The sequence below is a fragment of the Tinamus guttatus genome, unplaced genomic scaffold (assembly GCF_059628265.1).
Source record: "Tinamus guttatus ecotype Peru unplaced genomic scaffold, ASM5962826v1 Tinamus_guttatus_pri_ptg000469l, whole genome shotgun sequence".
Lineage (NCBI taxonomy): Eukaryota > Metazoa > Chordata > Aves > Tinamiformes > Tinamidae > Tinamus > Tinamus guttatus.
In genome coordinates this window covers 23,012-48,192 of record NW_028289003.1, presented here as the reverse complement: position 1 = coordinate 48,192, position 25,181 = coordinate 23,012, and the positions used below count along the sequence as shown (strand labels likewise).

The window sequence follows — 25,181 nt, the reverse complement described above, 5'->3', positions numbered from 1 at the left end:
ATGGCCGTCGCCTTCCTGCTGGGCAACGGCTCCGCGCCGCTGCTGGCGGGCGCGCTGGAGGCGCCCGCGGCCGCCAACGGCTCTGCCGCCGCGTGCCGCGCCGCCGCGCCGCCCTGCGCGCCGCCCGCCTGGCCCAACGGCTCGGCCTGGGAGCGCGCCGGGCCCTGCGGCGGCAACGGCAGCGCGGGCGGCGGGCCCTGCGCGCCCGGCGGGCCCTCCGTGGTCACGGCCATCGCCATCATGGCCCTCTACTCCGTGGTGTGCGTCGTGGGGCTCTTCGGAAACTTCTTGGTCATGTATGTCATCGTCCGGTGAGTGGGGCGCCGAGAGCGGCACCGCGCCGTCGGGCGGGCGCGGAGCTCGGGGCGCGGGGACTCCCGTCCCGGCGCGAGGGGAGGGAGCCGCTTCGGGAAGCCCCGCGGCGCTGGGAGCTGCCCTTAGACGGGGCGGCGGCGGGGATGTCGCAGCCGGGGCCGGGCGGGTGCCCCGAGAGGCGGCCCGGGTCGCTCGCCCCCTCCGGGCGCGCACACGGGAGCCTCCCGCACAGCGCCGCGTCTTTGCTTCTCCAAAACGCGCAAGCAAAAAACGCCGAGAGCGTCGCGGCCAAGCGCCGCCGCCTGCTGGAGTTACAGACCCTCCGCCTAAGGCGCGGAGATGTAAGTGAATGTATGTGTGTGATATATGTAAGTATAGGCGTGCACATATCTTTTTGAGGCTAATAAACCAGCGCTCCGGCGGAGCTGCCCCGCTCCGCTGCCCTCCCGTGCCCGGCTGCAGCGCGGGCCCCGCACGGCCGGGGCTGTCACGCACGACGGCTCCCTCGAGGGGCGGCAGGGCGGGTGGGCGCGCGATGAAACGGGCTCCCTGCCTCGGCGGGACGGCGCGTCCTTCCGCGGGGGAACATCGCCACCTCCCGGGGCCCCGGGCCCGGCACGGGGCGCACGCCGCGCTCCTCCGGGGCTTCAAAATCCCGAGGGATGCGGGGAAAAGCAGCCAGGGAAGAGTGCGGAGCTCGGCGGGGCACTGCTGGACGGGGTGCTCTGGGCTGCCCCCCTCCCCGCCGGGCTACCCAGTTTCCGCAAGTCTTAAAAGCATTCCTCTCTTTTCCCTTTCAAACCGTGCATTTCCCAAGGAATCGAGGTAACGGGGGGCTCTAAAAACACCGGGTCCAGCTGACATTCACTGTAGCTGCAGGTGGGAGCTGATGTTGCAGTGGGCATCGCTCACGGGCCAGCGGCACGGGGCGGCCCCACGGCGCACTTGGCGCAGGGAGCACTTGCTAGGGGAAGGGGAAACGCTCACGGTGGGAGCAGCAGCACCACGGAGGTCAGTTCCTTCAGCACGGAGCAGCATGTTGGAGAGCTCAAGGGCAGCCTTGCCCTTGGACCTAATGGGAACAGAGATTAAATGGCAGGCATCAGTGGTTCAAACCACAGTAATCCATAAACCTAGTGGTTAACTGCATTTTGGAGGCTGCGTGCTAAGTGTACAGCGCCAGGAAGAGCTGTGCTGCTGTGTGGTTGTGGTCAGCCTGAGACACAAGCTATTTCCATGTAAATATTCAGCTGTGCAAATGCTTCTGAGCAGGAGCGTGATTGCTATTGTCTGAGCGAGCGCTGCATGCATTCTTCTGGGAGGGAAAGCAGATGTACGGAATAACAGAGCCAGCATGGCTGTCAGCAGGGAAATATGCCACAGGTTGTCCCTGAGATTAGGTATTTGTACTGGCTTAACCTGTGCTCTGTTCATATTTCTTGCATTTATTAACTGAATTACATTTGCACCACAATATCAGTTTGAACAAGGCAATTTAGATACCTGTTTAAAGAGGGGGTCTTTCACAGAGATTAAAGTCTGAAACAAAAATCAGAAACAATAGGAGAAAACAAATATATTTTCATTTTACAGGTGACAACACAGGAACATTACATAGCTCATCGAACACCATCCAGGTATTCTGTAGCAAAGATGAGGACTGAATGCAGGTCTCCCATGATTTAACAGCAGGAACAGCTTTCCATATAACTGAGTTCCTTCCCAATTAGTGTCATGCAGCTATTTACCAATTTGGGATGAAGAAGAACATGCATGTTATGACTGAATAGCATCTGCGGTTAAGCAACACAAAAATGCATTTCCTTTCTGTGCGCCTCTGTAGGTTTAGTATACCTGCACTGCAGTGGGGAACTTTTTGATTTATTTCCTTCTACAAGCTATACTAACATGACAGTATTCCCAATCACATTGTATGCATTTAATAAATGGTGAGCATCTGTGCTCAGATATTGTTGGATCCAGCTAAAGATAGGAAGAAACATCTTATTGGATTGAATTTGACATCATATAAAGCTCCCTTTCTTCTTTCTCACACTACACTTACTCAGGAAGAGATAAGTCTTAAAGTTCATATTAAATTTGAGATTGAGAGTACTAGAAATCAGATTCTAAAAGCATCATTGATGCCCTGAAATCTACCCTGAAAATGCTAGAAACTAGGATGCAAGTGCTAAAATATTTGAAAAACTACCCCAAAATTCAGTGCTCTGTGAATTTAGCCCCAGTGAAACCAGCGGTGACTTCTTACTCAGTGCTGCATTATGTCCTCTCACAATAATCTGACTTTCTTTAGAAATATTTTTTGGGGAATAACTACAGTTTTATTCCTATAAACAAATGAACTTCAAACTCCATCCAATCATGTCAGCTTTTCCATATGGATGAGATCCATGGTTTTGGAGCCTGAACTGTGCACAAGCCCTTGCCCGATATGAGGCCGTAGTTACCAGTCCACAGGGCTGCTGTTTTATCACTGCTGTAGGAAAAAGAAGTCAAAAAGGCAACATGTCCAAAAGGAGATAGAAATTTAGTGTCATTATCTATATGAAAATCAGAGTTTTCATGCAAAGCAGGTCCTCTGCCGCTTTATCTCTTGGCAAGATTTCAAGTGTAAGGAGCAATGATTTATATACATATTTTTGTATAATTAATGCAGTCTCAACCACTCTCTCTTTCTTCCTCAGATGGTGCCTTTCCTTCTTGGATGAATACTTACATGTTCTATGAGGTCGAACCCCATATTACTAACACTGAGCTGTTTCATTTGTCAAGAATAAAATTAGTCCTCAGAGTGACAGCAGTACTAGTCAGATTTTATTGTCATCCATGAACTTTGTGCTATCCAAATAATCAGATTTGTTATCTGATTTCCTCATTTATTATCTGTTTCCTCGTGTGCTTCATATAACTGTTAATTCCTAATACAAACATAGTGTTGTTGTGTCTATGTCAAGAGCAAATGCTACTTCTAGCTGCTGCAGAGCACAACAAGAAACGAGTACAATTAATACCATGTGGTATGAATTAATTTACACATTAATATATAGGTTTTCTGCTTTCTAGTAAAGTCAGTGGGATATTAGTCACAGGTTAGAGTGGGAAGCATAGTTTGCCTTGTGATTAAGGCAGGTTGCACTATGCTAGAAAGCTGTAACAAAATTATAGTTGAATGTCCTCAGCAGCACATGTCTGGAAGAGTGGAATAGCTCTCCAAGGTCCCAGTCCACAATGCTAAGTGCCCTGAGATGACCTAAATTCAATCTACTGCCGTTCAAGTCACTCAAATCAGGATTGATTCCTTAAATGCTTTGCTATTAATTTGGTCACATAAGATAAATAAAGGTGCCTGAGGTACTCTGCGATCCTTCAAAACAGGGAAAAAATGTCTTGTTTCATTATAGACAATCATTACTTTTTTTTAAAAAAAAAAAAAAGCCCCACAAATTAAAAGAAGTCTTCTCTGAAGCTAAAAGCTGTGTTTTTACCTTTCCCAGAACAGTCTCTGAATAATGTTTTGAAGGGACTAAGAGCTCTGACGAAAATATACTCTTCTCTGGAAAGACTGTACAACACAGTAAAGCTCTGTTTACCTCAGCCCAGTTCTTATGCGCCTTAGGAAAATAATATTTCGCTAAGGAGAAGGGAGTTAGGGGTGAAATTCCAATTATAAAAAGAATTGGTGTCTCCAGAGGAAAAAATATTCTCACGCATGCACAAAGGGAAAAAGGTTTTGAAAAAAGGCCAGAACATAGAAAGTGGAGAGTCTGTATAGGGAAATAAGCTGAAAATGATCCAAATATTGAAAGGAGCTTAAGTGAAAGTTTTTTCTCAGGAGTTCTTCTTTACAGGGCAACATGAAGTTACAGATGCGATGTGAAAGAAGACTCACAACATGAATCAGAAAATCTAAAGATGAAGAAATGGATAAAAAGTGTTGCTTTCTTTCCTGGCCACAGCCTCATGAATCTCTGTGTTTGGATGACATTGCATGTGCTAATGAGTGGCCTGCCTCTTGAGCAGCCTGCAAGAAAAACGTTCCATATTCTTGATAAACGAAGTTAACTAAAGCCACAGCAACCTGAATGTATAGTGACAATTAATCGTTTACATTGCTTACCAACAGAAGGCACAGAAGATCTGTGTACAGAACTGGGAGAAAATCTGAATGGGCAGGAACAGCAAAGCAGCTAAATTAAATTAACAACACAGAAAGTGACCCACACCGTAGTGTATGACAGCAGGGCAGATGTCTCTGCACACTCTTTGTCATAGAAATTTACTCTGTGTAGTCTCTGCTAGTTGGCAAATGTTTGCCTCGCGAGCTGCTCCCTGCCTTCCCACAGGATCAAAGGAACCAGACAGACGAAAGAGCAGGTACACTTTTACATACCCTTTCCATTTAAATTACACAGATATCGCAACCGTTAAAATTTGGCCAGGACAATGTTAGCCTGCAACACCAGGACAACCTCAGTTTTGCAGAGGTGCAGCGTGCACATTCGCATCCTTTGCAGATCTCAGGCCACAGAGCGCAGCCCGCCCCTCACCTGCAGGCAACATGCCCACTGCAGCAGGGCAGGTCCCCTATCGCCGAGCTCTTCGGGTAGGAGTGCTCAGGAGACATTTGCCTGCACACTATTTCCCACCAGATCTTTCCTGGAATGTCACTTCGGTAATGGTTTCCATGAAAAAAAGAAAAAAAAGGCACAGTTAAGTACTTACAGAATTTTTTAAATTTACTCATAAAAATTAATCGAATTCTTCTAACTTTTCATGACATCAGTAAACCTAGAAAATATTGCAAGCACATGTTGTTTCTATAATGCAATGACTAGCAAGCTAATGACTAATGTGACCCAGAAATGCTATTTTATTCCAGTTTAACTTACTATATTTTTAAAATAATTATGCATAACTTTCAATGAAACTGTTCATAAGCTTTTATAATTTTTCAAGAAGAAAAGGTGACATATTTACAAAAATGTCAAACATAACACAATGTAAGCCGAAACGGATCAGAATCGTCATCCATCTAGCATATTAACTTCTTTGCTAACCTTAGCGAATAGCTGGTGTTTAGTCAAGGAGTAGACTAAATAAGAGTATCATTGAGTGGAACTCCTTCAAAAAGTCTGTAGCGGAAGCTGTTGCTGAGCTGCAATTTGCATCAGTTTTTCATTCAATACCTTTTTGTAGGCATCTCTTCCATGCAGCAGTGCCAAAAAAAAAGAACAGAATCAAAATAAGTTTGGAAATAAAATGAAATAAGTCTGGCAAAATCCTGGGATGTGAACATTTGCTAAAGTAAAAAATTTAGAATTCTGAAACATTTCTACAGACTCTGATTTAGTTATTTATAAATTTAAGTGCTCTGAGATGGAAGTTCTTGATGTCCTGATTAATGAACATTGTCAGAAGAAGATTTATTAGGATGCTGACTGAAATTAGTCTTCAGTCCTTAATGTTTACCTTTAAAATCCAAATCCACTCATTACAGCTATATTTTAGAAAATATTGAAAGCAACTATTTTGTGATTTCTTGCAGTTATTCTGATCTCCAAAGAAGTTATTTTTATAACCATCTGCCTTGTTTTGCATGCACCGTGAAATTTGGGTTTGTTGTCATGTAAGTGGGGATGATCTCATTATCTTTCAAAGCTTTCTTTTGAAAGCTAGGTTGTAAGGATATTCAGTAACAGAATTTCCATAGCTTGGCTTAGTTTATTAAGAAGCATCCTCATTCATCCATTTAATGTTAAACACTCTTTAATTTTATGTAAATTTCCCTTTGAATTCACATGATGAAAAAAGGTAAAGATGACAGAGAATATAACTAGCCAAGTAACTGTGAAAGACATGAAATAGCGCGTTTTTTCCACCTTCTCGATGAAATGTGTTCAATTATCAGCTATAAGATCTTATATCTCAGAAATTAGAAAAGAACCACATCTTCAAAACAAAAACATGTGTCTGGAGAGGAGTGTCTTCTCTTCATTGTGGTGTTTGGAGCTATCCCTGCATGAGACCCTCTTTCCTGTGGGGAGGAGGGAGCAATTAGGTTGCCTTTGCCTGCTCTCCGCTTGCATAGTGCTGACCACCAGTCCTGAGACCATAATGCCAACCAAGCAGCCAGTTGCCAAATTCCCCTCATGAAACAGTGCTCTCAAAGCTGTCTTTCCTCCCTGCTTTCAGATGCAATCTCATTCTTGTCACATGGTGGCTACATATATCTATGTTTTCCGGATAATTTTCACTCAGTCTTTTCAAGTTGCAGTCATGCTCCCTCCTTCTATCATCCCTTCCTGCAACAGTTATTTTACACAGTTCTCTCTGCAGTCCCTCATCTCACCTCCATCATTCCTTCCAAGATCACCTTCATCACATCGCAGGAAGATCCTGGTATCTTGTATATAAGGAATGATGCCTGACATGTCTACCATTACTTTTGCCCATATATTCTGTGGTATTCGCATGAGCCTCATGCTCCTGCTCTGATAGCTTCCTGACAAGGGATGACCATTGCCGTTCCCTCTCACCCTGTTGAGGGCTTCACATCTCCTAGTGATGTGACACTGGCCTCAGAAACCTTTCTGCCAGGCTTCCTCACCAAGGGTGTTTCATGTGCAGTCCGCATCTGAGGTGATCAATCCACGCACCAGAAGGAGACAACAACCTATAAGATGCCTTTTTATAAGAGCAGAGAAAACAGCTGTTAACTAGTTCCTCTTAGCAAAAAGTCCCATAAGTTATCACAGATGCAGTCAGTGATTCTTTGCACAATCATACTTTCCTGAAGGCACACGGCAGAAAGCTAATTTAAAGATACTGACAGTTTTCCTTTCCATGTCTTCTTAGCAAAGCCAATGTTTTAATAGTACGTGCCCATTGCCGGATAATGACAATATATTGGAGTTATTCCTTTTAGCTCTTTTTTTGCCCTCAGTTTGAATGACAAGCTGATATCAATACACCTATAAATATCTTTTCTTGGATGGTTCCTCTCCCCTTTCTGGAAAAAAAGAAAGAATGCATCGTCAGCTGCATTTTGCACAGATTTCTGCCAGGGTATTACACAGGGAATTACACATGTAATAAAGGAAGAGGAATGAGAATAATAAGGAAGAAAGATAAAATAATTAATTATAACTACTGCAGAGTATGCAATCTGTTTGGGAAAAAAAAAATGCTAGTTAATGCTTTCAGTCAGGATTTTTTTTTCCCTCAAGGGAAAGGACCAGCCTTCCTCCCTTAAATCTCCATTTTTTCCCAAAGAAAGATGTTGTGTTTGTTTTGTTTTCTCTGGGAAGGGGCTGAGCCCACTAATTCAAAATAAATAGTAGAAAAAGGACTGTAATGTCCCTCCGTAGCAGAATAGCAGAAGAGGAAACATTATTAAAGAAGCAACAAGTGGTTTTTAGCCCAAAGCCCATCATGTTGTTGTAATTGATTCAAAGCAGGATGAGTCAGATGTCCTCACAACTCTCTGAGGGTCTGTGCGTTGACGCCACATCATTCTACAAAAGACCAGGACTGGAGGCTGAAAAAAATTGTCTCTGCCAAAAGGGCTTTGATTTAGCCATTCCTTTCACAAAAGCAGAGTTCATTGTGAAATTGCTGGTTTGCTCCCAGTCCAGGAGACATGGAGCAATACTCTACCAAGTACCATGGTGTGATCTGCTTCTGACCTGGGACTTGCAAGCGAGAGCTGTTGGGTCTGCATATTCCTCACACCACCCCCAACACAGGAAAACAAGAGCTGGGAACTAAAAGGATGCGAGGAAGGTTAGTTTGCATTCATTTCATTTGTGCTATGGAGGAGAATGAAGTAAAAAAGGAAACTTGAGAAAGGAACCAGGGAAAAAGAAGAAGAGGAGAAAAGGTAACAGCTGAAGCAGCTCCCAGGTCAGCAGTTTTGTGTCCTCTGCTCAGCTCCATATTCATTCAGTACATTCAGATTCCTTCAGAAAATGCACATCACCTCGCAGTGTGCAAGAGGAAGAGGCTCCTCTTGCTGCTCCAGCAATGTACCTTGAGATTTTAAGTCCAGCCTACTTCCCTCTTTTGCTCATATGTGATGTTCATATATTTTTTTCATCCCTCTGACTAAGCCATCAACACAATCTCCACATTTCCAGAGTTTTGTTAGTTTTCTTTCTCTTCTAAAAATACACGTAAGATTTGAAACAAAAGACAAATTAATTTTATCTTTAAGCATACAAATAAACTTTCCTGTGTTCCATCGTGATGTTGTTGTTTGTCAGCTGAATACAGCTGTTTGCTGACCAACTCAGAGCAACTCAGAGCACAATGTTAGGATCTCTTTCAGAGTGGTCACCTTCTGGCACAGTGATGCAAGTCAGGATGCAAGACTATAATAAGGGTAAAAAAAAACATTGCCATGCTCTTTCTTAAAGACAGCAAAACTTGTTCTTCTCCCCAGTTCCATTCTTACACCCAAACCCAGGGTCAGTGGAGGACATGAGTGCCTGCAAGTAGCATAATTGCAGTATGACTAAGTGTGAACATTTTCTGTTACAGTACTGTACCTTATAGAGTCTTTTTTTTTTTTTGATCTGTTCATTTGTTTTCTCTGAGGGCGTGTTACTCCTAATTATATCCTCGTATATACATTCTCTTCAGAAGAACTACATAAAAGGAGGAGTAGATTTTTAACCACTGTATTTTGCATTCAGACTTAGTACCCTGACTACATAATAATGTGTAAGATTTGTACACAAATTCGGAGTGCTTGTTCCCAAGGCTTAAGTTTAATGGCTTCAAGCATAAACTTTCTGGAATATCCCTGAATAGCATAATCAAAGAGTAAATCTCCAAACAGTTCAAGTCATGTGCTTTCAATATGCAGAGACCCACTATCATGCAAAGAATAAAAAAGATTATTTAGATGGGATGACCATAAGGGAAGTGTATCAGTTCAGGTACTTCCCAGGATGCGGTCTGTCTGAGAAATGCCGGTGTCAGGCATGTTAATTAAATGGGTAGACAGAGAAAAAATTTAAGGGAATGTCCAGATCAGCCTAAATGTTAAGCAACCTTTGTCCAAAGCTTTAAAGGCTCAATGAAAAGTGAAGTACCTGATATCTCAGGAAAGCACCAAGTACTTGACCAAGTCATGGTCCAGCGATATCTTCAGTATTAAGTGTGGTATGGCATACTTCAGGGAATTGCCATGCAAGATTTCTCATGGTCAGTTGGAAAACTGTTTGTGGATATATGGCAGTTCCAACTCAGTGACTTTAAGATCTGATAGTTTCTTAATTCCCTTTTAGGGCTGCTGGAATGATTTTATTAACATTTCTAAATTTCTCAGGAGACCATGTTTTGAAATAATTATAAAGAAAACATCTGCATATGGCTAGTTTCAGTTCCTGGAAATGAATTGCAGTAAGAAGGAAAAAGAGGGACCTTTGCTTAAAACCTTTTTTCTTGCTGATATTTGGGTTGCATATATAACCCAAGATGTACTAGAACAGAACCCTGAAGATGTACCAGAACAGCCATGGAAATAAGTGCTGATCTAAATTTTTTAAGTAGGCATACTTCACATGTTCTAATCATACCACCCAAGGAGACCTCAACAAATATAATGCATGCACGTAATCATTCTTCATTTATTTAACAAGTCATGTACTCAAGAAGAATGAATTTGAAGCATTAACCTAATCTCCTACAGCATCAACTAGAGTTATGTGGAATTACCTGTATAACTTATGTGCATTTTCCAGTTTTTGCTTCTTTGAGCAACCAACTTCATGAGTGGCTGCTTCTTGCAAAGAAAGTCCTGTACTTAAGCCATTTTTAATGTATTTTTCATTAAAACTAAACAGAGATTAGTTGAAGCAGTCTTTGTCTCCAGATTAGCATTTTATGGATAAAAGCTGATGTGTGCGCTGCTGAAAGTAGTTATTACCAATCTGTCATAGAGCAGCCCATTTCCGAAGTGCAAAGGGCTTTTTCTGCTTATCTTCCCACTGTTGCCATTGAGACAGGAGTAGCTTCTACACTGATTTGTTGGCTTAAAGATAAGGGCAGGGCTAGATTTGCCTTACAGAACTTTAGATACATGTAGAGAGTTTCCTTACTGTTGTAAATCTGATCCCTCATGTCCTACAAACCACAAAGGATGCTTCATAAAAATAGATATTTTATGATGTAAGCACGAACTGAGGAGATAGAAGCAATATACTAGTGGATATCAGTACTATAATGAGCATAATTTATTTAAATATCTATTAATAGTGATATCCAGCCAAATAGTCATCAAAAAAATCACCATGTTGCTGTATTAGTTTTTCATTTCAGAGCTGTGAAAATAGAAAGAATGTTGTTGCTCAAAGCCAATTTCTGTACTCACCTGCAACCTCATTCAGTCATATGAAATTCAATATACTTGGCATTTCAGATGCTTAAATTCCAATGTAATCCCTTTACCAGGCTTTTTTTTTTTTTGAGGTTTTCATTTAAGGCATTTTCTTTACTTATTCTCATCCAAATAGCTTCTTTAGTGGCCTCAAATGAAAATGTGAGAACAAATATATTTTAAGAGACTACATTTATCAGCATAATATTTTTGGTATTACAAGGCACATAGACTTTCCTATAAGAACTAATCCTTCTGAGATAAAGCAATCTCATCACATACACATCTCTGTCTAGATGACAGAAATGTTTGTGTACCTTTTCACATACACAACTTTAATGGAAGACACAGTAACAGCTAAGGTAAAGGCTTTGAAGAGCTCTGTTTTGAGGGTTTGTTATTTTTTCATGCTGCTAAAATTATTTTAATCAATTGTCTCAAGAATTTATTTGTTCATACAAAGATCTGACTGTGGAAACCCTGGTAGTCTACTTATTTTGACAAATACAAATTTTGACAAATTTAACAAAGTGGCTCTTTTAGAAATAAGTCCTTTATAATTTTTGAGGTATTCAGGACAAAGAAAAAGCCAAAACCAAAGACGTCACTGAAAAGAATTTTGTCAGTTTCAATAGGTCTTTGTTAATCGGACAATTATGGAGGTAAAATAATTTCTACCGCCACAAAAGATTGGCTTCTCCACTTTATAAGGACAAGGTCATTAGAAATATAAAGATTAAAGAGTACATCAAGCAAAATCTTGCATTAATATTTGTGCATTAAATGGAATAATTGAAAGCCCAAGAACAAAAGCAATATAGCAAAACTGCAAAGTGGAATGAGGACCATGGCAGCCTCAGTGAAGAGATTTTGTTCCATTTGCGCTTATTCAGAGCTTTCCTCTCCTTTTTCTCTGACATGCGAAACTCGGAGTTACTCAGAGTCAGATTGCTATTAGCTGATTTTTTGTTTTTATTTTTTGTTTGTTTGTTTCTTCCCCTGTATCAAACATTCCCTTTAAAACATCTGATGGCTTTAATTACTGTTTAAAAATAATTATCTCCTAATGATGTGCTCTTAGGAAAGAGTACTGAGCTAGAATGAGGCAGCATGGCAGCAGCATATCCAAGCTCCTCGTCCAGTCCAGCCATCAGAGCTCAGTATTTGCCTCGAGTGCAGCACAGATGAGCAGCCTGGGTGAGGATCCAGGATCTGCACCGGCTTTTCTCACCAACGCAGACTTCTGTGGCATGGCCCCTGCTGCTGTTGCTACCTGAGCTGATTATATAGGGTTTGGAGCAAGCTGGATATGGCTGCTCTCTAGGCAGCCACACCTCCAGTTTACTCTCTTGACACAACTTCAGCTAATTGTTTTTTAAATAATTCCCTGTGGAGGAAAACATGAATTCCTGCGGAATCTGCCGCTGCCTAAGATAGCATTGCAATTTGCTGGGTAAATGGGGTACTCCCCCAAGGAAAGTTTCTAAAATACTATAATTTCAGTTTTGCTTTAAACTTCAAAATATCATATTTTCTATAGACAGCAGTAAAGCAAGAGCTTGGATCTACTTAGAAATTACTAAAACAAAAAAAAAAAAATAAGGTTACTCATGGCTCCTCATGCACAGTGCTGTGAAATGAGAGAATAAAGACAGTACGTCTTCAAATGTTCATAATAAAACTTACTAGGTACATTCAGCAATAAGTCTGTATTTCTCCAGGCTCTACCTGAGTGGTCCCAAGTGTGTGTCCTACATAGCCCTGTCATCAGTTTCTTGCAGCTGACTCATGTTCTGAAGAACTTAGCAAGAATTTAGCAAACATTTAAATATAGAAGGCACAGGAAATATTTTATTTTACACTTTTATATATTTCCCTGCAGCTTACCTGGAAGACCTTCTTAAATGAATTGTTTCTTTTGCAAATCAGTCTATAAATTGGAAGGCATTTGGTCGGACACTGTGCTTGCTACTTTGAAGAAACACAAGGGAGTTTCTTCAAAAGAGCAAGTCATCTGACCCCCTGAAAGCCAGAGCACCACAGTGTCTAGGGACCTGGGCAGCAGTCGGGATGGCAGGGCAGAATAGCCAGGACCATCACTTCAGAGTGAAACACTTGTACTATTGCAAAAGTACAGCCTCCTCGTAAACGGGGGATCTCAAGTGCTGTACAGATGGCACAAGGACTTCAATCTGTAAAGGGCAGTTCGAAAAAGTTAATGAAACTGAGGAGAAATTGGTATTCTACCTTTGGCAGTGCAAACACAAATTAAAACATAAAGCTCTCCTTGCTCAGCTGTGAATGAGGTGTGACATAACTGAAATTTAGAAATTGTTTTTTGGGTAGTTAGTGTCACAGACTTAGCAAGGAGTGGGTATAAAGGAGTGTGAAGACATTTCTACCATATTAGACAGTGTGGAGCATGCATTACTGCCTCAAATGGTTGCAGCATCCAACCGAAGGTGGTGGTTCTGTTGTTGCATTCAATATTCACAGACATTCAATATTAGATATTGAATCAATATTGGATATTGAATCAATATTAGGTGTTGATTTACAGCATCTGCCTTCAATTGAAAGAATATCTGCCTTCAAGTGAACAGACTTGTCCGACTTGTAAAAGACACAGATCAATAAAGCCATGTGAAAATCTTCACAGATTATTTCAAAAAGATAATTTTGAACTTTTTATAATTATAACCAAATGAAAAAAACTTCTTAAAAGCTTGATTTTTTAGCCATATTGGATGTGATAATTACCCTAATCTTTCAAGTTCTTACTCTCTTAGGAACTACCTCATTATTACTCCACAACCTGTTAATGAGTTCTCCACTTCCACAAAGCACAATTCTGATAATTGACATGACATCACCAGATACAGAAAATCTTTCCTGTTAATATAGTGTCAGGCATTTGCAAATACAAGTTGGTTCAGCTTTTTTCTCAGTCCTATGGTATAATATTGCTTTTTTTACAAACATCTTTCTGCACAAGTTAAATGAATACTTTATTTCCTTCTTTATTTTCCTTCCCTTACCTCATCTCACAGAATTGTAAACATTATTGCAAGTAAACCGTATCAAGATTATTTGTGTGGTTAAAAGATGAATAGCAAAAAAAGATGATCTGCGATAACATCCAGCATGTTATTTTTCAAAGTTTTTTTTTTTAAATAGACACTGCATTGTTCTTTTTTTTTTTTTTTAATTTGGTTGGTTGTGGTCATTTACATGCTTTACTGATTTTTCTAGGTACACGAAAATGAAGACTGCCACCAATATCTATATTTTCAATCTTGCATTGGCGGATGCTCTAGCAACAAGTACTCTGCCATTCCAGAGTGTGAATTATTTGATGGGAACATGGCCATTTGGTACAATCCTGTGTAAGATTGTTATATCCATTGACTACTATAATATGTTCACCAGTATCTTTACACTCTGCACGATGAGCGTGGATCGCTACGTAGCTGTTTGCCACCCAGTCAAGGCCCTTGATTTCCGTACTCCCAGAAATGCCAAAATTGTCAATGTCTGCAATTGGATACTTTCTTCTGCTATTGGCCTACCAGTTATGTTCATGGCAACTACCAAATACAGGCACGGTAAGTCTAGTTTTCATCTATGAATTAAATATTTCCATTTTTAAACTTCTTTCTGCATTGATCCTCTGTATTACAAAAGCTTTGAGCTAACTTCTGACTTCCAACCTTTCAATAAAAATAGACTCTTTTAACGATTTTACTGCAAGTCCTCACAAGCTCAGTAATGTTATAGGCATCTTTCTATACAAGATGCCTTTGATGTTCTAGAACAATCATCAAATTATTCTTTTTGCCTAGGCACAGTATGATTTTTGCCTTTTCATCTCTCTCTGGAAGCTTGTGGGCTTAGTTCTCTAAGGAGCACCTCCTCAAATTCACATGGCTTATCCCTTGAATCAAAGTCGTTTTCACTTAGATCACATGGCTCTAGTTGATTAAACACAGCACTAAACAAGATCTTTTTCATATGAGGAAGCTCCTCACTTTCTCTTGTACGGGATACGATCCCACTTCTCCCTCCTGTGTAGTGTTTGGGAAAGGCAACATCAGCACCTGCCCTTTGGCTATGCAGGATTATCCACTTCTCTGCCAAAGTACTCACAGAAACTTGTGCATTACCCAAGATATTTCCACAGTTGTTGTTGATCATGGCAGTTTTGTACCTAGTCTGGCATGACATAAAACAGAAGTGATAGAACATTTTGGATCGCTGGTTCCAAAAGACCTTCCATGAAGTAACAGTGTAAACCTAAGTGAAAAATCCCTAGACCGTGCGCAGTTACCCAAGTGTCATGTCATCTTTTTTTTTTTGAGCACTGAAGACAATTTATTTTATCAAATATAAAGCAAATTCAAAGCAATTAAATGCAAAACAAAGTTACTTCATATTTGGTCTTCTAACTAAAGCCACATTTGGCCACATTGTATTCTATCAGTGTTTGTGCAAAATACAGATCATCAATTGCTTTATGTTAGCTGTGTACATAGTAAATTTGTGTTCCTTTGCCTGTAACATTGATCAAAAAAGACTAAAGAAAAGCAAATGGAAAACTGACCTGCCTGTCTTCTCTGTTGCTTTCTTTTTTTTCCCTAGGCTCTATTGACTGCACACTTACATTCTCCCACCCTGCTTGGTACTGGGAGAACCTCCTGAAAATCTGTGTGTTCATCTTCGCCTTTATCATGCCAGTCCTGATCATAACTGTGTGCTATGGGTTGATGATTTTACGCCTGAAGAGTGTTCGCATGTTATCTGGCTCCAAAGAGAAGGACAGGAACCTGCGAAGGATCACAAGAATGGTTCTGGTGGTGGTGGCAGTGTTTATCGTGTGCTGGACTCCCATCCACATTTATGTCATCATTAAAGCCCTGGTCAACATTCCAGAAACTACTTTCCAGACTGTCTCCTGGCACTTCTGTATTGCTCTAGGGTATACAAATAGCTGCCTTAATCCAGTCCTATATGCATTTCTAGATGAGAATTTCAAAAGATGTTTCAGAGAGTTCTGCATCCCCACTTCCTCCACCATTGAGCAACAAAACTCCACTCGTGTCCGACAAAACACTCGTGACCATGCTTCCACTGCCAACACTGTGGATAGGACTAACCATCAGGTATGACTAGCAGTGGAGATGTCATCTCTGGATCCGGGCCTCCCGCTTGGGGATGACATGCCTTCTGAAGTTACGGTTTATACTGATTTGTAACTGTTTGAAGGCATAAACGCCTTCAGCTGGCATCTGTAGCTGGCATCCACAGCACACACATACACAGAGACCCCAGTCCTGCATGGTGCTGGTTGATCTCAGCTCTAGTAGATACACAGAAGCTGAGGGTTTTCAAAGGTGCATTGCATGATTGAGTCCAGCGTGTTTGCATATGCAGTGCACAAATGAGAGGCAATGTTTTGTTACAGTACATTTGCAACAGGTGACTCTTTTAGAACTGTTCGGAGAATGATCGCATATTTCTCTATTCATATTCCTTATCTGCTGAGGGACACAATGGAGGGACACAAGATGAATTCTCTTAATTAAAAAGAGAAGAAACTGTGCTTATATACTTTTTGATTCATTATGATTTACAGAAAAGGCCTAGAAGGCCTGTTCTCCTGGAAGATGTTCAAAAAGGCCTGTCTATGTCCAGTTCTTGTACCAGACACTTAACCAGTGTTGGCTAGGGTTCATTTTGGCCCTTTTTTTTTTAACCTTTTAACATGTGAAAAAAAAAATTGCACCATTTGCATATGTAACTAAACCAGCACAACTATTAGAGCATTATAGATATGCTTTCACGTGACACCTTTCATTTCGCTTTCCAGATAGGAATACTTTCCCCTAGTTTGAACATCTTTCTACATACATATGCATATCTAAATACACACGCACACACACACACACACACACGTTAAGGAGTATTGTGCCATTCCTTTGAGAAGTAGGAGTTTTGTGCCGCAGCAGATACAAAGGGATTTTTTTTTATCCAGATTATTTTTTGCTTAGCTTTTGGGGAATCTGTTAATGCATTCAACATTCTAGTTTCTGTGATTAGTTCTGAGAGTTTCTAAACTACATCCCTCAGCAAATATCTGACACAAAGCAGAACACAAAGGTGAAATTCCTGAACTTAGTAACTCATACATAATATAATCACCATAAAAAGCTTCTGAGTCTTCTCCACAATTTATCAAAAAGAAGGTACAGCCTTAGTCCATTCCTTGCCACATCACCTTTAAAAAGTTTCTTTTGAGCATTAGCAGTATGCTTAAGTTTAACTCTTGGATGATTTTCTCACTGATGCCACTTCTGCCACAAGCTTGCTGCCTTCTCAAGGTGCAAAATTGAATGGATCCTCATGAAAAATAATATACATATCACTCACTGAGGCCAAGGGCTGGTGCCAGGAAGCCAAAATCAGGATGTTACCATAACCAAACAGACAAAATTGTGATCGCAGCAGAAAAGAGAAGGGATCAATCTAAAAACAAAATGGGAAAGTTTATTAAACATCTGCATTTGGTTTTGTCTTTCACCAGCATCTGATTTATACATGGCAAACTGGCCTGTGTAATGGTTTAGAACCTGCTCAGTCTTACACACATTTTGTTGGTGGAGCAGAACTGCCAATCTTGACATAGTCATACAAACATATATGTATATACATGCAGTATTTACCATGTGTAGTAAATGTTTAGTAAACAGATTCAGCCCTCTAGAATGCATTTGTAACCCTCAGTGGAGTCAATTTTGTGCATGCGTCTTAGATTTACATCTATAGCTGTATTTCGTGCAGATGCAGGTTAGAGTGTGCTGTGTATGCACACATTTTTTTACATTTTGTTGTGCTTTTCTATGGTCTTTCTAGTAAGGAGCAGCCTTCCAAAATCTGTTCTCAGAAAGGTTGAAGGTGGTGCTGCCAGGAGGCTGCCTGAGATAAGGTCCTGTTTTCCTGTGCACAGCCTAGATGATGCTCCTGCCCTCAGCAACCTTTCAACACAAGCCAGCAAGGAGACAGGCAGCCAAGGCAGGGATAGACCAACCAAGTGAGGTGAGGCAGCAAGGAGCAAGCTAGGCACACAGCTTGGAGTGGGGAATGGGGGTGGATTCTTCAGGGAACAGGTCTGGAATAAGTAAAGAGGAGAAAACAAGTTTGAAGAGAATTGAAGGGCAAGGTACTGGTTGGAAAGGAGGCATGCAAGAGGAGAAAAAGGAAACCTAGGAATGAGGCCACAGGAGACAATAAGACAGAAAACTGAAGAGGCAATGTGCATGGAGGAAAAAAAAAAGTATAATCAGAACTGTAAGAAATTGCCCAGCTTTGACAACTTGTGTAGCTCTTCCTAAAAACCAGTTAGTTGTTTTCCCCAAGGCCATGGAGGAGAAGACAGCACTTGGAAACTTATATCCCCATAGCTGGATGGATGGGTTTTTTTGTGTGGTTTGGCATTTGAGAGAATTGAAAGTGGCCCAATTTCATTTCCCTCACCACCATGGCAGCAGTTCTTGCTTTGGCTGCTGCTGCCACTGGTTTCTTCATGCCAACTCTGCTGTGTGCATGCTGACTGCCCATTTGCTCCCTGTACTAGCACAGCAGCTGGCCCAGGCAGGCTTCCTCGTCTACAAAGGAATACATTAGAATATTCACGTGTTTCTTATTCAAACCCAAATATTAAAAACTTTATTTAACATTTTACTTCAGCAAACTTTTCTGAAAGAAACTTTTTTTTTTTCTTAGCATCAGAGTGACCACAAAGGCTGTAGGACTAATTTACACTAAAAAGGGTTTCAGGGGAAGTACTTACAAATATAACATCTATTTTTATTTTTTTTAAGCAGTAAAAATAGTGTGATTGTACCTTTTGCCCCAGAGGAAAAAAAAAAAGAAAAGAAAAGAAAAGAAAGAAAGCTTTTTCTGTTTTCTCAAACAGCCACAGTAAATACTATTGACTGAGCAGACTTTTCACAGGTAAGTGGTTTCTGCACAAGAAAGCCAAGCTAGTATTTCTGTATCGATCTAAGAATACTGGCAAGTGCTTTCTTGTATAGACAAGGCCTTGGAGACAATTTGGTGTGAATTCTATTTGCAAGGGTGTAGGGCTGCTCAGCACAGATGATCAAACAGATGTTCAGCTAGTTGCCTTTTTGCCAAGGGACAATTCTTCTGCTGCAGTTAATGAGGACTTCAAGCACTCAGGAGCTCAGCAGCTTTAGGCCTTGGGCTCTTGAAGCACTTCTTTAAATAAGCAGTCACTGATGGAAGCGACAACTGTGTTTTCTATCAGTACAAAAGCAGTAAGAGGAAACATCATATTCATACCATTCCGCATTAAGATAATGACTTTGGACCCTATTTTATGATCTAGGGACTTCACTGTAAAGAACTCAACGCAAGGTTAAGCTTCATCTGAATTAAGAGTTTGATTGTTGATTTTTCAGCATTTATGAAAACTGGAAGAGCAAAACAAGTTCTGACCTTCTCCAGTTCCCTTGAGACAGATGAAGTAACATCAGATTCAAAACACTAATGGTGTGGGCATTTATAAAGATAGCACGAGCAACTATCTTGCTGTGGCAAAATGCCTGTATTGCATTTTTTCTACAGTCAGTTTTATGTAAACTGTTTGACTTAAAGGCTTGCCTCACTTCAATTTTCAGAGAAGCATATGCAATCTTATAAATGTGTTTGAATGAAGAAGAAAAAACAGAATGGAAATGTCAGAAACTTGAAAAAATCTGCTTGTAAAATACAGCTGTTTGCTCTGAACTTTTCTTAGCATGTCCCAATATTGGTAGGAAATTCTAATGAAGGACCAGATAGCTGCTTTCAAAGATGAGCAGGTTGTTTTGATGTCATTGACACTAACCTGATTCATAGCAAAGGCCGATGAAAAATATTTTGAAATTGAATTTTGAAAACTACTTTTTAATTTATCTCCTATATTTAAAAAGTTTGATTTTTTTTGAATTTAAGATACATTAAGTGTTTTTTCCTTGAAAATATCTTTTCCAAATACCTTTTATTTTTGTTGCCATTAATAACAGATCTCAATCAGAAAAAAAAGGGTTATTAATAATAATTGAAACCTAAGAAATTGAATTCATATAAATGAATTAGTTTTTTTATGGGCGGTTTTAGTTTTCACACAATCCTCTCCTGAAAGTATCCCAGCAACTAAACAAATTATGTGCAGGCATACTTACAGGCATTTTCTGTAGACATTTTCTTGTATTTTCAGTTTCTGATGCTTTCTGCTTAACCACTGAAGTTTATTAATGCTTTCTAAGTGCCTTCTAAAACTTCTAAATGAAGTTTCTAAAGCTGCAAGTCCTCCTCATATTCTGAAAGTAAAATCTGAGTTACTGTAAGTTTTCTGCAGTAACTGTAAGTTCTGGTATTTGTGTTCAGTCCTGAAAGCTTTGTCTCTCATTACTTGCCTTGGCATCCAAGATGTAGAAATTAAAAGGACAGTGGATTATAGGAGAAATTATTTTTGAGATGAAACAAGCAAAATTTGAAAGTCATTTTCTCTATGATGAATTAACTGAAGAAAGCATTTTCTTACATTTTAATTTTCCCAGTGCTATCCGGCAGATCACAAACAATGTTGCAGGGTCCTATGTAAAAACATGGCAGAAGTAGGGCAGATTCAGTAACCCCCAGCCTTGGCAGATTTGCACCTTCCTACATTATTAGAGAACAGCTTTTCTATGCACTACTAGAAAATGAGCATATCTCCTTTGTAAGTAAGACTATATTTGAATAATAATGATAAATTGTTGTCTGTTGTTAAAGTCAGGATATCCTTGAAACAAGGCTTTCTTATACAGCCGATTTGCACTGGCATGGCTCTTTGTGAAAGTTTTGGGTATCAGCAAAAAGAGACTATGTTTGTCAGACTTTCATAAAGAAAACAAGAATAAGCTATGCTATGAGGACTAAAACCAAGTAATCTTCAAAGGCTGCATGCATTTCTGGCATTCTCAAATCATGAATAAATAGGGAACAGAACATCATTTTTTCCTTAATAGATTAGAAAGTTTAATGGCTTTAAAAGAAAACAAAACATCAACAAAAAAAGAGCAAATAGAAATGTTTTCACTTTATAAAGGTAAGTGAATATGAACTTTGGAATTCATTTCTGAATTGAGACTTCTCCAAAAGAAAGGACTATCCAGATTTAGGAATGGCTCGGTTTCTGGCCAAAAAGAACTAAGGAGGAACATCTCCAATGCATAATAAACCCTCACCCATGTGTCATTACTGCTATCCAGCACCTTTCCCTCTTGTGTCAGTAAAGGTTCGTTTTTGGCTCTGCTCCCTATGCCACAACGGCTTTACCTGCAGAGTCCCTAATCCCTTCTCCAAGTACTAGCACTGCAGGGCAGCATTTGTTAGACAGCAAAAAGGTTGGGGACTTTCAGCCTGAGGTATCTCATATGCAGATGAAAATATTTGTAGTGCTATTGCACCAGGGTAAGAAGATGACTTAGCACGGGTACCATGGGCACACAAGAGGAGGATTTGTTCCAGGTCTGATTTAATTCCGTCTCCAAACTTAAATGAGATTTTAAATGCACATCCACATTTGGAATAGAACATTAGCCAATTTACTGATTTGAACACAGAAAAGCCATTAATGTACATCTAAAATGTTAACTTTGCGGTAATTGCTATGGAGAGCAAAATCATTGTTAGTGAAACCAATAGTGGGTTCCCTTGTAGAAGGAAAAAAAATATCTCATTCAAATAAGTCAGCATTGCAGATTCTCTAATGTGCCTTTGCCTTTAAAAATCAGGCACAAACATTTTCCTATAACAATTTCTTACGCTGTTGCTGTTTTATAACAGAAGAATTGTCTTGCCCGAGCGCTTGGGCTGGCTGTTTGGTTTCCTAAAGCAGCACAGTAGCTGCAAACGAGAACCAAATCCCTCCAGAGACTCACACAAATATACACACATGTGCACACATAAAAAGAACCTTGTGGGAGGGAAGAAATCAAGTAACTGTTTATCGTATTTGCAATTTTTTTCCTTTCAGTTGGAACTTCAAGAAGCTGAAACTACTCCACTGCCGTGACAGGGCCTCCTGCCGCATAGCTCAAAGTAATTGCAAACCTGTGGCACAGCACGTCTGTGCAGATGCTGTGGGAAGGGGTAGCATTAACTTTCCCTCAAAAACAGAGAAAAATGCCTGCTTTTCCAGCCTATCAAAAACTAGTTTTGCAGCACTTCTGCACTGCACATAACACAAGTATGAAATTTAGTAGCAAGCAGAGCCAAAAGATTCAGGGGCTTTCTAAGCACCAGTGTTCAATACATCCGTGTTTTCCAGGAATGCATTAGTCCAACAGAAAGCTGGTCTACTCATAGTTATTTGAATCTGAGCATTTACAGTAGTGTAAAACAGGTTGGAAACAAACTCAAAAGGATAGACAATTACAGCTTGAAAGAGAAATGTGAGTTTTTAGTGATGAAATTGTCAAGGACTAGATTTACACTTTAAAATTTCTTTATAGAGGTGTTTTCTGTGTACATTACTTGTATGGGAAAGTTTCACAAGACCAGCTGGAACAATACCTTTGTGGTGGATGCTTACAAGAATTGTTCTTGCCACAATTCCAGAGGAGAATATTTCTTTCAATGCTCATTAAAAACCAAAAACCTCCCAGCTGCACCGTACTCTTCAAGTCCTTGCATAGGAACAAGACCTTTAGGGTCAAAACAGTCAGCTGCCACTTTTAAAGGAGGTAAGAGTAAGTAAAGGATACAAAGTTCTGCTCCAGGCCATGTTGTTACAGACTGGAGAATGAACTCTAAAACAAAATTGATTCTATTACTGTAAATTCCAGTGTGAATACAAATATAGGTATAAGCTCTCGGAGCTACAGTAGAATATTAATGAATTCTTTTTGACTTAGTTTCTCATGTTCCAACTGTGCAATCAGCAACATTTAAAGGTTGTGTAACATTTTTTTTTTTTTGAAAGCACTTCAGGATCCTTCAATATATAAGGGACTGTATGAAATGTCAGTCATCAATGGTCCCTATGTGAAGTGCTTGGAGCAGACAACACATTAGAACTTTGAAAAAAAAGTTACATTTTGCTAGGAAATATTTTTCTTAACCAAGTCCATAATGTGTTTGCTTTTCTTACTAATGTAATACAGTCTGCATCTCTATTTTGTATTAGCTACTAAAACACATTAAAAAAAATGAAAGAAACATTGATCTGAAGCCCATCTTTACTATTTTCTAGTATGAAAAATAGAAATATCCATGTAGATAATTTGTGGTGCAATGCTATTTTCTAGCCATTGTTTGTTATTTGCTTTGTAAATAAAACATCAGCAGTTACCCGGGGGAAAACAGTGCTTGATGAATCTCCATGTATTCTAAAATACAGCTGTATAGAACAGTTTTCTTTTTCTGAAACCACACTGTATTTCTCATTTCCACTGTTAAAACCTGTGTGACAAAGTACGCTTTCCATGTGAATTGTTTGTTTCTGCCATGCTCTGCATAATAAAGATTGAAGGCCAAATCCTCATGAGTTGTAAATCAAAATTGTTGTTGAGTTTCATCAGTGTGTTACAGCTAAATATGAAATCACTTGTATCTACAGAATATGTAACCAAACATAGTAGAAGTGCCTTAATATTTTTATATTTCTGTTGAAAACTACACTAAGCTGTCATAAAGATTTAATATTTAATTTTATATTAACTTAGCAGAATGTCCTTATAGTCAGCAGTAAAATTTAAACCAGTCTTCAATATCCCAAAACAAAGGCTTTTCATCAAAATTTTAATATCATGGCATACAGGCAAACTCAGCAGAGAATTGCACTCACTGTTTTGCATTACATAGCAGCATTGCTTAGCTCAGAAGGAAAAATGGCAGAATTTAATATAGAGTACATAACAGAAAGGCAAACGGATTATTGTAGTACAATTCTATTACTACAAGACAGGTCTCGAATAGTCTGCCATGCTCCTATACAACAGTCTAAAAAGTTTGAAATATATTGACTGACAATATTTTGAACCACAACATTTTAAAAGTTACAAATACTCAATCAGAAAGAGAAATACATTCAATTAAATCTAAAGCCGTGGTTTATGGCTTTAGTCATGAGTTCTTTAGCTTTGATAGAATTTACTTAATGAATTAATCTCTTAATAAATTATTTCTTCTGGATGTAGAAAAAAGAAGTTCACAAGCAGAATGTTATAGCTTGCCTAATTAGCCTAATATTTTTAGAGGTATTTTAGGTTTTTACAGCCCAAGAATTAAATGAGCAAATCTGACTGTAAATATTTTTAGCAGTAGTAATGTTAGTGTAGCCATGGTGGTCTAAGGATATAAAGCAGCAAATCTTATTAGCAGAGCATTAGCAAAAATAAGTAAAATGTCTTTTTCCCCAGCAGATGTGAATGTTCATTAGTAGTACTTTACAGTAAGTAGCATTATTATTACATAATGTCTGTATATTTATTGTAATTATTTAATAAAAATAATCATATTTCTTGCCTATTTGCAGCATTATATTCTAATCATAGTACATGCTCATTAACATGGCATGCCTTAGATTTGCAGCCCAGCTTTAAAAAAATGTTGTGCAGACCAGTGCAGGAGCCTGTTTCTGGCACCAGACACGTGTGGATGAGAGAGGGAGCTGAGGGAAGGTTCTCCTTTACGCCTTCTGCCAGTGTAAGACCAGGTGATTTCCCAAGCTCTCTCATAGTAATTTAAACAACAGCCCAGGATCATTCCTAGGTTCCAGAAGGAGTTTATCCATACTGTTAAACTGTTTGGCAGTGTAGGGCCTGGTTTCACAGACCAGCGGGCTGGCCCATGCTGACCAGCCTGCTTCTAAGTGACCCCAGGCAGGGTTTGGGCTGAAACATTTCAGGCCAGGGTCATGCCCCATGGGCAGTTTGCAAAGAGGTCATCCTGAAATGCAGGCTGAAATAATTTCCTAACTTAAATACTAGGTGTCCTGTGCCAGCAAAGATCTGTGTCCCAGACACATCTGATTGATAGGTTTAATTTGGGTATAACTATTTTTTATATCATGAAAAAAGAGAGAGTGAATAATGACTATTCAGTATGACATTTGGACAAAATGATACGAATATGACTACTCAATAAGGAATAATGAGCATTATTAGTCTCTTCTTCCTGCTGGCTGTAATTTTATAGCTGCTATTGTATAACTTCTCAGTTTCACATTGCCAGTTTGAACACTCATGAGCCCTGCATGCAGGTGTTCAGAGGATCACCCAAAATGACTCATGAGATATCTTTCCTGATCAGCAACAGCTAATTGAGTTCACTGTTATATGAAAGGCAGAGGCCTAAATTCACGTGAGACCAGGCTACGGTCTGATCTTCCAAAATAAGGTAGAAGAAAGGATGA

General features: G+C 39.8%; 1 protein-coding gene across 1 annotated transcript; it reads left to right on the top strand.

Annotated features, from left to right (window-relative positions):
- Nucleotides 1-21,931, top strand: LOC104575646 (mu-type opioid receptor). Its single transcript, XM_088532712.1, has 4 exons — nucleotides 1-311; nucleotides 13,970-14,322; nucleotides 15,356-15,876; nucleotides 21,801-21,931. Exons 1-4 carry the CDS (start codon nucleotides 1-3, stop codon nucleotides 21,837-21,839), a joined length of 1,224 nt encoding a protein of 407 aa, XP_088388838.1. The 3' UTR covers nucleotides 21,840-21,931.
- The last annotated feature ends 3,250 nt before the right edge of the window (nucleotides 21,932-25,181 follow it).

Bases quoted from the DNA above. Each gene is read 5' to 3' on its own strand.
- LOC104575646 (XM_088532712.1), top strand. From the start codon at position 1: ATGGCCGTCGCCTTCCTGCTGGGCAACGGCTCCGCGCCGCTGCTGGCG. The intron at 312-13,969 runs GTGAGTGGGGCG...TGATTTTTCTAG, and splicing joins GTCATGTATGTCATCGTCCG to GTACACGAAAATGAAGACTG. The intron at 14,323-15,355 runs GTAAGTCTAGTT...TTTTTTCCCTAG, and splicing joins AACTACCAAATACAGGCACG to GCTCTATTGACTGCACACTT.